Below are 17,161 nucleotides of genomic sequence, written 5' to 3'. Positions count from 1 at the left end.
GGAGGCTCATGCAGACTCTTCCATGCAGCACTATCCCCCAAAATTGCCCTGTTCTGCTCTTGTGGACAGCTCAAATAATGCATATGGATAGAGCTTTCAAATACCTGAATTTAAATGGATCAGATAAGGAAGGTACCTTAGTGCCCAGTAGAGTTTCTATTATCTGGAAAACAACAAACCACATTCCTTCCTGCTTTCAAATCATACCTCAGGAATCTGCATCACACTTCACTTTTACAAATTACTCTACAAATTTCTTCTGGAATTAGCCCTGGGTTGATTTTTTTTTTTTTTTTTCTGGCTACACTGATGTAAGCACAGCACAGCTGTGTTCTCCCATAACAAGGGATGATCCATTTTGGACAGGTAGATTTTAAAAAAAATCTGTAATTAGTAGGGGTTTGGTATGGGTCAGAGAAAAGGTGAGATCAAAACAACAAAGCTGCTCTGGGTTTGCATCAGTGTGACTGGAAATTTATTTGATCCTTTGTCCCTGCCACATCCTGACAACCCCCAATAAATGCTGCCATGCATTATGGTGTAAAATATGACAATGAAATGAAAAAGGTTTCATGGATACAGAAGTTAATGTGGCCTTTTAAAAAAAACTCAACTGCTCCATTAGTGATGCTCAATCTCAGCAATTTCTTGTTCCCAACCACCCACCACCTGACCCCAGTGCACAGACTGGAAAGGTAACACAAATGAGAAGCCAAGGAGAGTTTTTAGAAGTGTCAAAACAGGAATGGCACATTAAAGCTTCCCCAGAGTCCCAGTGTTAGTTAGCACACATGGCACCAGGTAAAACAGCACAGAATTCCTTCACAGAGTTAGGAACAGAAATGGACCATGGCAGAGACGTTTAATTCAAGTTAAATTAACATAAAAACTCCAACATAATTAAAGAACCTCTATGGGAAAAAAATTAAAGATAAAAAGAAACTTATATAACCAAAGACTACAACAAAACACCACGTTAAGAGCAGCATCAGTTATCAACTTTCTGAATCTAAAATTCTCTTTTAAGAATTGTAATTGCCAGGTTTACGAGACAAGGCAGAAGTTATTGACTGTACACAAACCAGCACCAGGCTCAAGTTTGCAAGTCAGTACCTTATTTTTCTTGATGAATGGCCATAGCTTGCCCTTGGATTTGCTACCAAACTTGGGCTCAGACCTCCCATCCCCTCTGGAGTTGGACAGGCTGGATTCTGAGATCGTTCTCTTCATCGGCTGCGTGAAGTCCTCGAAGTCAACATCTCCTGGGGGCTCAAACCCTGATTTATAGGCTTCTATCACCAGCTGGGAATCCTGGAATGGGACAGATCCAGTGTGAGCATCAATATCTTGGATGAGGTGAGGGGAACTCAGCTCCAGTAAATGGCTTCTCCCAGCTGAGCCACCCAACACCTTGGTGCAGGCAGTGGTTGGGAGCTCCAGGAGCTGTCATTAAATCCCTTTCTGGGATTCCTTGGAGTGCCACACACTGGTTGTGTACTGGGTACAACAGTTTTGATGTTTTTTTGGCAGAGGGGAAAGAAAAAAACCCATAAATCATAGGAATAACTATATATATATATGTGTGTATATATATATATAGCATTTTTCCTGGTCAGGTCTACACAGTTCATTATATAGAAGCTCACATTCAGACCTCTTAGCAAATGAATTTAAATCTAATGGACTCAGGAAAAACAAACTTATTTTCACACACTTTCATCTGCTTGACTTCTGGGGTAAAGAGCTTTTTTGTTATCATGTTCTGAGAGTTTTCTTCCAAGATCATTATTAGAGAAACTGTGCCACAGCACACAAATATCTGGAGTCTCTAGAGAAGAGCATCACCACCCTGTTCAGATGAAAAAAGATGGATTTGTTGCTTTGAAGGCATTTCAGAGATTCTGCTTATGTCTGGAGGTGAAATGCTGTGCATGTGCAATCCAGGGGGATGTAAGCACAGCCAGGGGCCAAGCTCAATTGGGCAAAACACAGATATAGGAAAAGCTTTGCAAAAATCTTCACAGGATTGGGGAAAAAAAAATCATGTGTAAGACCCTCAACCTCTATCAGGTGCACTGGGAAATTCCTACAAAACTTTTAGGGATGGGGAACAACTCTTTCCATTATTTCATCCTGATTTCACATTAAAACTTGTTGAGATCTAAACACCTGAAGATATTTTTAATAAAAGTCATGAATCAAGACAAAGAAAGAGCCCAGAAGCATGCATACTGTTACATTAAGTATCCTTTTGGTATTTTACCCTGGATCTTTTCATTTTTTTTTTTCCTCTTTAGTGTTCCTTCTATTTGGTCAAAACATCCTTCCACTACAATGGAGCTAAAAATAACCAGCATGCTTCATCTATCACAAAGATAATGTCATAACAGGAACTCTGAAGCCCATAACAAATTAATTTTATCTGCTGCTAGAACCTTCTGCAGCAAGTTCTGCACAGCCTCACCTAGCAGTCACTCTCACCATGACCTCTGGGATGTCCCAGTTATCAGAGGACATGAGAAACCAGCACTATTTTCAATTTCATTAGGAAAACAGGGCTAACACATGCCCAGCTCAATCCACTTTCTATTGCCACAAGTGAGGTTTCTTTACACTTCAGGGAGGGCACAAAGCAATCCTATTTATACACTTGCAAACTAAGCCTCCAAGCCATTTTCCAAGTGGGCACGAGGCAGAACTTTGTGGTATTTAAGCTGCAGAGAATATAGAAAGTATTAAATCTGCCCCATATGTCATTCCAGGTCTTAACACTACCCAATGAAACTGGAGCCCTGGAGGAAAACTGATCTGTCAGCATCCTGCCAGCATCCAGAGGGAGGGAGCCCAGAGCTGGCTGGGGAAAGGAAGCAGCTTCAAAGTCACTGTAGAAATACATCCTTCCTTACTATTGTAACACATATTTCTCATGGTAGAGAAAAGAGTGGTTCCCAGATACCATAGGAACCCAATCTTCACAGCCAAAGTCTGTACTAAACCTACCTGAAGCTGAAAAGTCATTAGCAAAAAGCTCTGAGCTAGCTACACCAAGTGTAAAATTCAGAAAAGCTGCAAAACTTGGAGATTCTTAAAATCTTTCAGCTTTTTTTTGAGTTACAGGCAGCTTGGTACACAGGCTACATGACCAAAAGTGGTGCTCTCTCCAAATTATTTGCTTTATAACCAATCCATCTTCTGAACTGAAGTCACTGCACAAAGAGCAAAAGCTTTCACTTAACCCTTCTTTAGGAACCCTTTACCTGACAGCTGGGTACAAAAAGTGAAAAGAAAACCAAAGGATACAAAGAGCTAAAAATAAGAACTCCAAGTGCATCACTGCCTTTTGCCACTACCTGACCTTGTGCATTTCAAGCTCAGTGACACTGTACATTTGTTTTTCATTACCAGATCCTGGAAATCTCCTCCCAGCTGGACAACACATGTCTCTGGAAACCCAGAGATTCCCACAAAGCTTTTCCTGCTCAGCAGCCTCTTGGTTTTGCTCCCCATTGTGGAGCTGAATTATCCCCAGCTGGCCTTGCATTCAACTTGCCTGGAATCTGACCTCATTTTTGAAGTTGAATAAAGTACAGATCTAGTTGATTTTCCTATCTGAAAATTTAAAATCTTGGAAAAGCTGAGTAAAGCTGACAGCCTTTAATTTGGATCTTTCAAAGAAAAGGAGAAACTCCTGATTGTAGCCCAAGAGAGCCCAAATTTGCTGCTTGAAATGTTAAGGGGTGAGGTGGGGATGCTCTGCTGTAACACCCTGCACTGGTGTACATGATCTGGAAGGAAAAATACAGCTGTGTGTGCCCCAAGGACCTGAATGCTCCAGAAAGGCAGGAACAAAAAACTAGGATCCAAAAAACTAGAAATTACTGTTACAGAGTAACAGTAAAAATAATAAATAAATAAAAATAATAAATATAAATATATAAAAATAAATATAAATAAATAAAAAAATAATAAATAAATCCCTGATGATATTTAAGAACCCTGTATGGACATAACTGTTTTGCAGATAGAAGACACTGAACCATTTGTTATTTTTCAGGTATTACACACTTGGTTAAATCTATTTTTGTCAGCACAGCATTTACAGGAGATCCCTTCTTTATCTGTGTTCAAAGCCACCAATTTTTAATGTTAAATTCAGGCACGTGAGCCATGAATTTGATTTATCTGTGTGCAAGAGAGACTTAGGAGTGCAGAATTCAGTGATTCCAACACCTGGATGAGACTTATGTGTTTTTTGCCAAAATCTCACTTGAAGATTCAAGCAGAGCCCAGGCTTAGATATCAATGTCCCCAGCACAAAGTCACCAAAAGCTGCACCTCCAGGAGGTTATGTTGTTCTGACAAACCCCACACCCTTCTCCCATCCTCTGAAAGATTAATTTTCAGATTCCTTGCTTTCCTATCCCTGCTCTCTCTGAGTGCAGTTGCCCAGCAGAAAGCAGGGGATTCATTTCCAAACTTCAGCCTCAGGCTTCTGCTGCCAATTTCTGGCATTCTCCAGGATCTGGGCACTGAATAACTCAGAAAAAGATTCCAGGGAAAAAGCTGTATGGGAAATTCTAAGAGCCAGCAAGACACATGCTGTTTGTATTTGAAGCACTAATGGGAACCATGAGAAGGGCTGAAAGAGCAAGCAGAGAGTTCATTTAAGAAGGGAGCAGAGAATTCTGAAAACAAAATAGGAAACACATTTGTCCTTGTGCTAACTGTACATCAGGAAGCTCTACTGAATATTTTATCAGCCTTTTTATCACAAAGGCTTCCACTTCTACAGTGATGTTCAAGAATAAAGATTTATAAGAGCTCACTTACAGATTTTAAAGTAGAAACTTAGCTAAAATTGTTTGCAGTAATATATATAGCAAATACTATCCATGCTTCCATTGCACTGAAATGAATTGAAATTAAGGCATTTCTGCAACATTCAGTTTTCTGAATTTTCAGTTTTCTATTAGACAAAAAAAAACATCTGAATAAGAACTGATGATTATTAGGTACCTGGAATTATGCCTACCATCTTCCTTACTCCACAGAGAAGCCTATTTTTCAATCACAGCATTTCCAAAACTCATTATCCCAGTAAAAGGAGAGAATATTCTTAAAATAAAAAAAGGAGAGGCATTTCTGTTAAGGTGATCTGAGAAACAATCTGAGCACTGGAACACGAAGTTATTTCTTGTCCTGGTTTGATGGCTACAAAGCTCTCATGCTGCAGCCTGGACCCAGGACTCATGCCTGCATTTATAAGTGAGCAATATTAAAGATGATAATCAACATTTCAAACATTGCAACACTCACATTCTTGTGATCCACTGACTCTGCAGCCTTTGTTATTTCATCCAGACACTTCCCAATGATCGGGATCACTTGGCGATCGACCTCTGCAAAAGTTTTCATGGATTCCCCTATCCTCACTATTCTTCTTTCCTCCATCTCTTGTATTTTCTGAAACATTAGATTTCACTCAGATCAAATATCAAGATTAACTTCACAGTTTCAACCAATTTTTCTCCCCAGCATCCACCACCTGCTTTAAATTTATTGTCTAAAGGTATTTTAGGAACAAACCAGGAAAGCTGATCCCGTGAAGTGATGGGGTTCCCTCAAACATCCAAATAGCATTCTAAAAGTAATCTCTGTTATTATTACTGGGAATTTTTCAATTAACTTTTTACATTCAAAGTGCTGATTTGTCAAAACCCCAGCTTTAGACTGGCTAAGGATGGCTCCTGAGGCTTTTCAGAGGATTTCAGCAACAGTAATTCCCTCAATTTCTATGCACGTTCTGGAAGACCTGATTTTTATTCCAGTGCAGAATCCAAACAAACAAAAATCTTGATATTTCCCCTTCATCTTTTCCCTACAAGGCAATTTTTTAGCTGACAGGCAGTCTTATGCATCAGGTTTTGTTCACATCAGGTGTTCAACACAAGCTCCCTGTGGCTCAATGGATTCAGAGCCATGATCTCCAGCATCAATCCCATTTATACCAGAGGGAAACCAGAGGAGGGATAATGCTGTTATCACAGATTATAGCAGGACACAGAAGGGCACAAATAGGAATGGCCTGTGTCACATTAGACTGCAGGGATCTTAGGGAACATTGTCAGCTTAAAAAAACCCCATTGCCTTGGCTGAGCAACATGAATTATTCATAAATCAACTTAATTCAATATCTAAAAGAAAACACTAGAGCTTACTGGGGGACTGGTAGTGAAAAGGTTTCATCTGCAGAACTTAAAAGCATGCTTACATTTAATCAGAGCACTTCATCAGACCCTAGCATTAAACAAATATATCACAAAAATTTTGTATCTGATGCCAGGGATAATTTATCTGAAGATACTGGTTTGAAAAAGCACGGAGCAAAAGAGAAGGTGTACATTTAGCTACAAAGTTCCAGCTATGGAAAAGAAAAGGCACATTTGCTACCCAAATATCAGTTATTTCTCATCAGATGATAAGCTTGTGACATTTCCTCCCTTGGAGGGGTTGTATTTTCCACTTCTGATGCTTATGACCCATTACAATGGAACAGTCATTCCAAGGTCTGCTCTACTGCATTCATCTCTCTCATGTCCACCCAAGCACAAACTCAGATCTTCAGTCAATATCAATCTGATGGCTTTTTTATTCCCTGTACAGCCTTGCTTTAGGCTCCCTAAGACATAATAAGCAAGGTTATTTAAACCCTTTGACATTCACCACTGCAGAATTATTGTGCTTTAAATTTTAGGATCTGTTAAGTCTGATTTGAAGACAGGTTCTAAAGGGCTGTGAGGCTTTACAGATCCAAGGCTGGCCAGCTGACTCCTGCCCCAACAATGCAAATAATGCTGTCATTGCCCAGCTGCACGGGCACAAGAGTTCAACAGAGCAAGATTTGGGAGGATTCCAAGGAGTATTGTAAGCCTGCATGCCAATTCAATGTCACATTCCTCATATATTATTGATTACTTGATGTATAGTCCAAGAGAAAGGGACAATTTATCCTACTGAGCTCTTGAGTTGCCAGACTGCATAGAAAATTAGCAAAAAAATAAAGAAAAACACCAAAAAGTCAAAGACAAGGTGACAGAAATGAGGTGATGTGCAACACACACCTCTGTTCTGGTGACAAGATTGTGAGATGCTCTCCAGATCAGTGCCAGTGCCCCTTACCTGGAAGATGTTTGGTATGTGTGTGTAGTAATGATCATGCTGCTCACTGTTGAACTTCTGGAGGGTGGAAGAATATTCTGCCTTGCTGTCTTCTGCCATTTGATGTCGTAGCTGAGCTTGCTGCCTTGCCTAAAAAAAAAAAAAAAAATAAAATGCCAGAAGAAATTTATAACTCAGACTACATGGAAAGAAATTGTGTTACTCCTCAACTTTCCAGCCCTACCAGGCAGCCCAGGAATATCAGCACATGGGTCTCTGAACACTTCAGCTTTTAATTTTTCTCCTCTCTTGTGAAGCAGCTCAGCTGCACCAAGCATAAAAATGGGGTGTGCACATTACTGCTGCTCTTCTCTTGCTATTTCCACAAATAAATCTTGTTTGCATTCTGTTCCTACTCCAGGCAAACCACTAACAAGTTTGCCCCTCTCCCAACCCACAGAACTGCTGGGTGTGTGGTTTTCCCATCCTTGTGGACACTTTTCCTGCCCCACCATGTGCTCTGCTGGATGGCACCTGCCTTTCTCACCCAACCCTGTATCTTCTGGCCAGCAGTAATTTTGGGGGGAAAGAGAAGCAACACAACAAGAACCCCACCCCAGTTCTGTCTCATTCCATGGCCTCAGATATCATGAATCATGACAAAGCATCTTAACTCCCCCTGTGCTCTCTGCAAAGTCCTTTATCTCCATTTCCCTGAATGGCACTGGCATGAAATTTAAAAGGAAAAGGGAGCCTGAGGAGCAGCTGAGACACAAACTCCCAAACTCCCTTCCTATTTTTACCCCCAGAGATGATTTGCTGCTCATAGCTGAGCACTGGGCAATTAACCTCCCATCATTCCAGCACAACAATCTGTCCCTGAGTGACCCCTTTTATATTTTCAGATCCCTCCCCTTCCAGTTCTGCTTCCTGAGACCTTCTGTTATCTTTTTCCCTGCCCAACATTATTCCCTTACTGCCTTTCCCATCTGCTCTTGTTGCTTTTTCCTTCCTTGCTGCTCTTCCTTCTCCTTGCACCCACATCTCCTGCCCTTCATCCACTTGTTGGAGCTCCCTTCTGATCAGAAAGTGTTTTCTTCCATTACTCCTTCAATTTTGGAATAACCCCTTTAAGAAAACAAAAGCTGGTTTAATAATTATTTAAAGCACTTTGGGGTGTTTCAGGGAAAACAAGTAATTTCAGCATATTCTAAGTGGACTCCCATTAAAAACCAGTTCAGAACTGGGCTATTCTATGAAGTGTTCCAAGCAGACAATACTTTCCTGACAATAAAGCCATGGAATTCCAAATCTTGGAACATTTTAATAATCAGAAATGGAAGGTAACAAATTCTGCCAGAAGGTTTCAGATCTCAGCTGGCACAGACATAGGTTTCCCTCCCCATTTGTGCAGCTCACACATCTCACCTAATCATTTATTTCACCTCACTTTAGCTATTTCTTTTGCAATCACAGTTGTAGGAATTTCCTAGATCCCCTTCAAAGGCTTTCCCCAAAACCAACTCAAGCAACTGAGTGCATAACAGGACCTGAAACACCAGCATCAAATGGGAAAGGCTGCAACTAGAACCAAAGAAATAAATCAACCCAACCACAGAAAAACCTTCAGCTCGGGTTGTTTCCCCACCAGGGCTCCTGTACAGGATTCATGCATAACTCCAGAAAATTCACAAAGCACTATCAACCATTTTTCTGCCCAGATTATTAAACTTGATTATCCACACCCTCATACACAGCTCCATTAGATGTGAGTGCAAACCACCACAGCCTTGTAAAGTTTAGCAGCAAAACAAAGTCAGGCATGGAGAGGCTGTAAGAGTGATGCTCACCCAACCCCTCCAAGTCCCAGCTGCTACAAATCAAGATCCATTTGTAAGGCCCTTTCTCTCCATCTACCCAAGAGCATCCCATTGTTTGAGCTGACTTCTACAACAGCCCCAGCCCACTCATACAGCTGTCTCCTTTTTATATAATTTTTTTTCAATAGTGCAACTCAGGAATTTGTTCCTCGACTCCATTGTTAAAGCAGAAAAACAAGAAATCCATTATTACCCAAACCCAGGCAGATCCCCAGAACATAAAAGCAGAGTTCAGTTTCATGAGCAAGGTCACTGATCAGATCTGAGCAAAGTAACTCTGAGTTAAATACATACAGGAGTAGAAGTTTAAGTTCCAAAATTATCTTAACTGGCCCCAAATAAGAGGAGGCAGCAGATGAGTAAGATTGGGTACATTCCAAACCCAAGAATTTCTGTATGAGTGCCTCAGTGATGTTTTGTTTCTTCTGGCCATTTAATGCATTTGGCAAGCTTCAAACAGCTTAAATATTTTTCCAGTGAGGTATTTGGGTCTTCAAATAAAAATGTAAAATAAAAAGCCTTGCGTTTTTTCCTGACTTCATTTGACTGTGTCACTCTAACATCATCACTTCTAGAAGTTACAGGATTGTTTTATAGCTCAGCCTGGTTCCAGCACTCTGCTGAAGCATGGAATGAGAAAAATGAGTGGATGACCTGAAGTTTCACATTCAGAGTAATGGATGCAGTGGCCTGGAGCTACACAGAGTCACAGGAGCTATTTCAGGAGTAATTTATAGTCAAGCTTTACAGCAAAATAAATTTTTGCCTTCTTTACTGCTCACTTGTGCATACAAACAGCTTCAGAGAAGGTATTTTTTTGGGAGGCTGCTTAGAGTTAATGTTAAAATATTTGCTCTGAACAGTAATTTTCAGGAGGAAAGGCTTTGGAATAATTGGTCTCTGGAAATTCAGATCCTGGCTTCAGCTCTAAGAGGTTGATTCTCCACTGCAGCTTTCACTCAGCTCTTATCCTGTAACTGAGCAGGGATGACTGAGCAGGAGCTCACATTTCCAGCACCACATGTGAAACCACACTCCAGACCCTCTACAGACTGCAGGATTACTCAGTTGTAAGAGATGCCACGGTTAGGTAACTAATAATGAAAAAAAAAAAAAATTAAAAATCCCCTTTTGAAAGCAATAAAGAACGAGGTCACCTTTCAGCTTCATGAAAAAGCCTAAAAGGGGACAGGGATTTAAGGGGCTTGTGGGGAAAAGAAAAAAGCAGGTTGCCCCTACACCCCCAAACCTGCTTTTGTAATATTTTTTAATTACATTGACCTTGCTGCCAGCATCCAGGGACACTTCAGGTCCCCACTGCCATGGCAGAAAGATTTAAGGACAGTCACACCAGGAGGGTTTTCTGTACACCCTGAAAGAAAACCCAAAGAAAAGGAAGAGTTGCTCTGATTGACTGAAGTAGCTGCCAGCACACTAACAGCAGGTAAAGCTGATTAAATATATGACCTCTGCTCTTACAGAACTGACACAGAGATGTCATTAAACAGAATCAAAACCCATCTTTTTCCCATCCTTTAGACAACCTTGCTACTTGATGGGGGACAATGCAGGGCAGCAGTCACTTCAGAAGCTTTGATTTGGGCAAATTGGTAGAACTGTGGATGTCTTCAGTACTTGAAAAATATAAAAAATAAAAATATCAGGCCTCAGCAGCACTTAACTTTTGTGAAAAAACACTCAAGAGCCAGATCAAATGGCAACACATGCCATGGCTTCTCTCTCTTCTACAAGGTAGCAGGAAAAAAACAAACATTATTCTCTCAGGATTATTTTAACCACATTTTCTGCAGATCTACCTAAGCACTGAGCTCCAAAAGCCAGACTTCCAAACAGTATCAGATGTTTGTTCCAGATGTTTAAATGACTCCACCAGAAACCCAGAGATGGCAGCTTCAGCCTAAGTGATTGATACAGGGGAGGACACCAGTTCTTAAAAATCTTACAACTGAAGAACTTGCAGAACTATTTATTTGCTCCTTAAGATAGGAAATTATAAAAAAACTGACCTTTAACTCTGAAATAACCCAGGTTAGGGAGATATTTTATGCTTCTGACCAGCAGCCAGAAAAAGAAAAATTAATAGAGAATTGGGATATAGACAGCTTTGTGTCCATCTTGAAAAGGTGAGAAAATGTTTGTAAGGTGCCTCTTAAAGAATTAAAAGAATAAATGTTTGTACAATGTTACCTGCACACATCTATTGGCCCCAAATCCCATCTGAAATTAAAAGCATCAGGGAATTAAGTGTAGGAGAAATCTTTCAGAACTCTTTCTGCCATCTCAGCCTGCACTCCAGAACAGAATGAAGGATATTTTGCTGAGAACAAGTTTCTAAGACACATTCCAGAAACAGCAAGAGGGTCAATAGACACACTGTCTTCTGGGTTTACACAGACAAAAAATGTAGCTCCTCCAGGCTGTTATGGTGGGAGTGATATGAATAACTGAAAAGGGCAGAAAAAAAGCTTTGGCTGCTGTTCAGCTGGGCCACACTAAGTGGAACAGTTCAACTTTTCAGCAGTCGCTCTTGTCCAGAATGGCAGTTTCCAGTCTAAACTTTGGTGTCATTTTCTTTTTTTTCTCTATTCTCCCATTCCCTCACCCTTTTTTTTTTTTTTTTTTGAAACCCAGACAGCATGTGAGATGCATCACTGCCAGGCCACTGCCTGCCAAAACACAGATCTGCCTTTGGCAAACCCAAGATCAGACTAAAATGCAAACACACACACACACAAAAAAAAAAAAAAAAAAAAAAAATTAAAAAATCATCCCTGCCCCCCCTCAACCCTTTCAAAATAACTTAATGATAAAGGCAGACTCAAACACTTCACCAATTTCAGGAATGCTTTCAATTGCTCCCAGATTTTCCAGCTGATTTTTCCTCCCTCCACAGCCTGGCAGAGCTGCTCTCTGTCGTGATGGGCACTATCATGACATGGGCACTATCATGACATGGGCACCATCACCTCCTGGGAGCAGCAATGCTGGCAGTGTTTGCAGAATCATTAATAACAGTGGGAATCCTGCCATGGACTTCAAACCAGGGCCAGGATTTCAGGCTTTTGATTTCAACAGCTTTCAAATCAAGCTCTATTGTTTACGACTTGACAATACCAGTTTGGTCTCTCTGAACTGGGAAGAAGAAAAAAAACAAAACCAAAAGAACTTTCCTGAAAGCAAGAGGGGAGAGCAAGGAGTGTGAAACAGAGAGGGAGAGAAAAAGGAAAAAAAAAACAAACCCTAAGAAAAATCCCTACTACTAGCATTAGAAGTTATGGGGGAAAATATTTAGAATCTGGGGGTCCCTGAAATCCTTTTCACACCAATGAGCAAAACCACTGACAGGGGATGGAAAATCTTCATCCCCAGGTCTCAGGAATTGTTATCATTCCACATGATTCTGCCAGACTATAGGAGTGCTCACAATTCATAGAAGAGAGTAGAATAGAATTGGCTGGGTTGGAAGGGACCTCAGAGCTCAGCAAGTCCAACCCTTGCTCCACTCCCCCCGTGGTTCCCAGCCCATGGCACTGAGTGCCACATCCAGGCTCTTTTGAAATATCTCCAGGGATGGAGAATCCACCCCTTCCCTGGGCAGCCCATTCCAAGGTCTGATCACCCTCTCAGGAAAGAAATTCTTTCTCATGTCCAACCTAAACCTCCCCTGGCACAACTTGAGACCTCTTGTGCCCTCTTGTCTTGCTGAGAGTTGCCTGGGAAAAGAGCCCAACCCCCCCCTGGCTCCAACCTCCTTTCAGGGAGTTGGAGAGAGTGATGAGGTCTCCCCTGAGCCTCCTCTTCTCCAGCCTCAACACCCCCAGCTCCCTCAGCCCTTCCTCACAGGACTTGTGCTGGATCCCTTCCCAGCCTCCTTGCTCTTCTCTGGACCTGCTCCAGCACCTCAATCTCCTTCCTGAGCTGAGGGGCCCAGAACTGGACACAGGACTCAAGCTGTGGCCTCCCCAGAGCTGAGCACAGGGGCAAGAGATGCTCTACAGGAACAAAACCCCACTGAAGCTCTAAGGAGAAGGATGGATCCCATTATGGGCACTGGGACAAGGACACAGCAAGCACAAGGCTCTAGCACAGCTCTTAGGATTTGCCACAAACTCCCTTGCAGCAATCTGAGTGCATTTCCCAGTGATAAAACCAGTATAGTGCTTTTTCTCCCCTGTCACATCCCATCAAATGCTTCAATTTGGTCTGAAAAGTGTTCAAAGCAGTTTAAGCGTTGTGTAAAATAATCCATAAGATTTAAGAAGAGCACCAAGTGCCACCTTGCCATGGGCAGAGCTTCTCAGCACCCTGCCCCAAGGCTCTGGAGCCTTGCAGAGAAATCTTTGCCTCTCTGTGCTGTCATTTTCATGTCACAAACATTAAATATCCCAACTCTGAGTGACCAAACTTCAAATTCCTGCTGTCATCCAGGAGCTTGCCACACAGCCCATGAAAGGCAGGTCTACAAGGAAACTTAAGATTTCTTACAAAAAAGTGAGGGGGAAGCCTGTGTGGGCTTGGAGGAGGAGGTGACAAGAAAAGAAGTGGCCAAAAATGTTTAAATGATTTCTGGAGATCTGTTTAGTTGTAGTAACATAAGCAAAGTGTTTAAGTAGTGAAGTATTCTTCAGTGTGTAAGCAATGAAGATAAATAATGGAAATTATTTTAGGACTGGGTAATAAAGAACTTAGCTCATACTTCAAATACTGGGCACAGTTCTGGTCGTCTCTCTCCAAGAAAAGAATTTACAAACACAGGCAATGCAGGATGGATAACCAGGCCTCAACTAAGTAACCAGGGTGAATTTCTAGCCTTAAAACCCTGCTGTATGGGTCCAACTTTGCTTAAACTGAACAACTTAGAACCAGCAAGCTCAGTTCTGAGATCTCAGCTTTATTTCCCCTCAGTTCTTAAAAAGCTGAAGAGATCTGTTCCAGTATTTTGACAGAACAACTGCACAGTACCCCTTGCATTAGCAAAACTCTGGTTTTGGTACAGATGATTCAAGCAGGGATTGAGCTTTAACCCAAAACATGATTTCCCCTACAACCCCCCTGATTTGTTTGCTCCTTTAGCAACTGAGCTCCCAACAGAGTTGTTTTATGAAGGAATTTTGTTAAATAACCCTGCAGAACACTACAGAACTCCAGCATTTAATTGCAGACACTAAAACTGCCTGGTGATCCTGTTCATCCATCCCAACACCAAACATGAGGTATGGATGGGATACATGGGGATATTTAGGAAGTTTTCCAGCCACTCCTGCTGCAGTCATTAACTCTTCATTGACTGGAAATCAAAACCCCTAAATTAGTCATGATTCCAACAGGGAAACAGCTGCTCTGCCCCATGTCCCAGCCCAGCTCTACACATGGCTTAACTCTTCCAGAAATGCAAATCCTGAGGGACTCCCTGTGTTCACACACTACATCATCATTAGGAAGGAAGCAGTTCAGGAAGGAGATTAGGGTCTCCATAACCCAGAGAAATAATGCAAAGTGTGAATCTAAAGGCCTTAAATTACTCTACCAAGAAATGACTGCACTTGAATGGATGGGAAATCAGACCCAGGTCACAGCACCCAGAAGGGTTCAGGCAGCTCCATCTGGGGAGCAAAAAAAAAAAAAAATCAGCTGCCTAAACCAAGTCTGTAAAACTCCCCACCACATGGGAAAACCCTGTGAAATATCTACACAAGAAATATCTCAGAGAAGAAATGCTCAGGCACCTCTTGCCCTGTGTTCAGGACTGAGCCTCAGGCACCATGCCTGGGGATTTCACCCCTTTTATTGATTCCCAGGAAAAGCAAAGCCTCTGGAGCTATTCTGCATAAATAGTCACCACATTAATGACAACCACCTCCTAACATCACCTTTCCATGGCTCTGCATTTTCCAAAATGATTATGGCAGTGGGAGCCTCGAGGTGGGCGGGAGGAGAGGGCAGAACAAACCCCACTGAGACTCAAATATTTCCTTAAAAAATTATCCCCAAGGCAGGCACAGAGCCTCAGGCTGTGCTGCAGAGCTGACTGCTGCCAGATTTACCTGAGCAAACAAAAAAGCAGCTGCCACAACACAGCACTGAGCTGGAGATGCTCCCTTGGGTTCAGCTTGGGGGTTTCAGGGATGCTCCCTGCATCCAGCTCCAGGGACACTTGGCTGGTGTAAAGGATGCTGTAAACCCTGTGTCCAGAGCTGAAACACAGAGCTTTCCCCAGAGCCCAAGTAGCTCAGAGCACCCTACTTTGTAAGGAAGCCTCAATTCTTAATGAAGATATTTGCATCCTGCAGCCTCAGGGCTGGAAAACCATAGAATCATAGAATGGGCTGGGTTGGAAGGGACCTCAGAGCTCATCAAGTCCAACCCTTGATCCACTCCCCCCGTGGTTCCCAGCCCATGGCACTGAGTGCCACATCCAGGCTCTTTTGAAATATCTCCAGGGATGGAGAATCCACCCCTTCCCTGGGCAGCCCATTCCAATGTCTGAGCACCCTCTCCCTAAAGAAATTCTTTCTAATGTCCAACCTAAACCTCCCCTGGCACAACTTGAGACCTCTTGTGCCCTCTTGTCTTGCTGAGAGTTGCCTGGGAAAAGAGCCCAACCCCCCCCTGGCTCCAACCTCCTTTCAGGGAGTTGGAGAGAGTGATGAGGTCTCCCCTGAGCCTCCTCTTCTCCAGCCTCAACACCCCCAGCTCCCTCAGCCTCTCCTCATAGGATCTGTGCTGGATCCCTTCACCAGCCCAGTTGCCTCCTTTTTTTTTTATTTCCCACTTGACAGCACAACTGTGTTTGCACAGGCAGGAATCAGCTTCCTCCAAGGATCTTTCCAAGCTGTGGTATTCCTACATCCATGTCTCTAAGACTTGGCCAGGGATTCAGCTCATGATTACCCAAGGCAATGGAACCACTTCCACTGTCCTCTTCCATGGACCCACCAGGCCCTCTGTGGGGAGGGAGAGTGAGGAGCACCCAGGGAATGAGATAAAAAGAGAGAATTAAACTTCAAATGTGAAATGTGAAGATCTCTCTGTAGCTTATTTGCAGACTAGAAAATTAATGATATTATGTGGTGTGATGTCTTTATGCAAATATTAAGCTGTTCTGGGACTCTCAAGACACAGCAGAAATAACCTGGATCTGAAAAATCACAGAGCACTGGAGAAATCTCCTGAAGATTTAAATAAATTTGACCCTATTTCTATTTCCTTCAGTTTCTCAGTTTCAAAAACCAAACCAACCACTGCATCACTACATCAACCAAAGACCACTATATCTAAAATTTCTAAGTATCTGAAGAGTCAGCACAGGAACAGAAACATCAACTTTTTTTTTTTTTTTTCCTTTTTTTAAATAGCATAGGATTGGGCAGACGAGAGGAATGTAATAATAATGCTGGATGTAAGTTTGGATAATTTTGGAGTAATTTTTATTTCACACTTACAACTGACTTGCAAAAAGCTCAAGCAGCTGTAAGCAGATAAAAAGCAAATCCAATAGGAAAACCCCAGTGGTGCAGAAAAGATTCTGAATGTGACAAAGGAAAAAAATCTCCTAAATTCAGCATTTCTGGGACTGGGTTGAAGACTTAAGAGAAGATGAATCACTCAAAACCCCACAAGACATCAAAACACCCAGCCCACCTTTTCAGCAGTGCCAGAAGCTTCTTGACTTCTGAGAGTTGAGCTCAAAATTGCCCTTTTTTCCCCCACTAAATCCCAAGCACACATCAATCTCCAAACCCTTCAAGGTGGAACCCTCCTAATGGAACAGGAACAAGGTGATGGGTCCTGGTTTCACCTGGCACTTCTGGGAACTCAAGCACAGCTCTTATTTTTTTTTTTTTTTACTCCTGAAAGCTGAAGTTCTTCTCATGCAGTCTGACCCCAGACACCACCATCCAGCCACGCTCTGCACAGGGACAGATCCTGCCCGAGGATCTCAGCTGCTGTGCAAATCAAGAGGCAAAATATTCACCTCTTCCCATGGTCAGCCTCAGCCACTTCCTCTTTAAAAACAGGTTCTGGCAAATCTACTTTGAAAATAAACCATTAGAAAAGCCACATGATATTATTTTTATTCTTATTATTTTATTCTTATTATT

At 42.1% G+C, this 17,161-nt stretch overlaps 1 protein-coding gene across 25 annotated transcripts in view; it reads right to left on the bottom strand.

Moving 5' to 3' along the window:
• The window catches only part of FNBP1 (formin binding protein 1), a 95,281-nt gene that overhangs the window by 24,867 nt on the left and 53,253 nt on the right, over positions 1 to 17,161 (bottom strand). For 23 of the 25 annotated variants that reach the window (XM_071765903.1, XM_071765883.1, XM_071765880.1 and 20 more), the window contains exons 7-9: positions 7,180 to 7,308; positions 5,317 to 5,463; positions 1,114 to 1,311 (exon numbers count right to left, since the gene is read on the bottom strand). In XM_071765903.1, coding sequence (XP_071622004.1) covers positions 1,114 to 1,311; positions 5,317 to 5,463; positions 7,180 to 7,308 — 474 coding nt within the window. Of the gene's footprint in view, positions 1 to 136; positions 164 to 1,113; positions 1,312 to 5,316; positions 5,464 to 7,179; positions 7,309 to 17,161 lie in introns of all 25 variants that reach the window. The other 2 variants (XM_071765884.1, XM_071765893.1) reach the window with 1 other exon arrangement.

This window comes from Heliangelus exortis, chromosome 22 (assembly GCF_036169615.1).
Source record: "Heliangelus exortis chromosome 22, bHelExo1.hap1, whole genome shotgun sequence".
Lineage (NCBI taxonomy): Eukaryota > Metazoa > Chordata > Aves > Apodiformes > Trochilidae > Heliangelus > Heliangelus exortis.
This window is presented reverse-complemented; position numbering and strand designations above follow the sequence as displayed.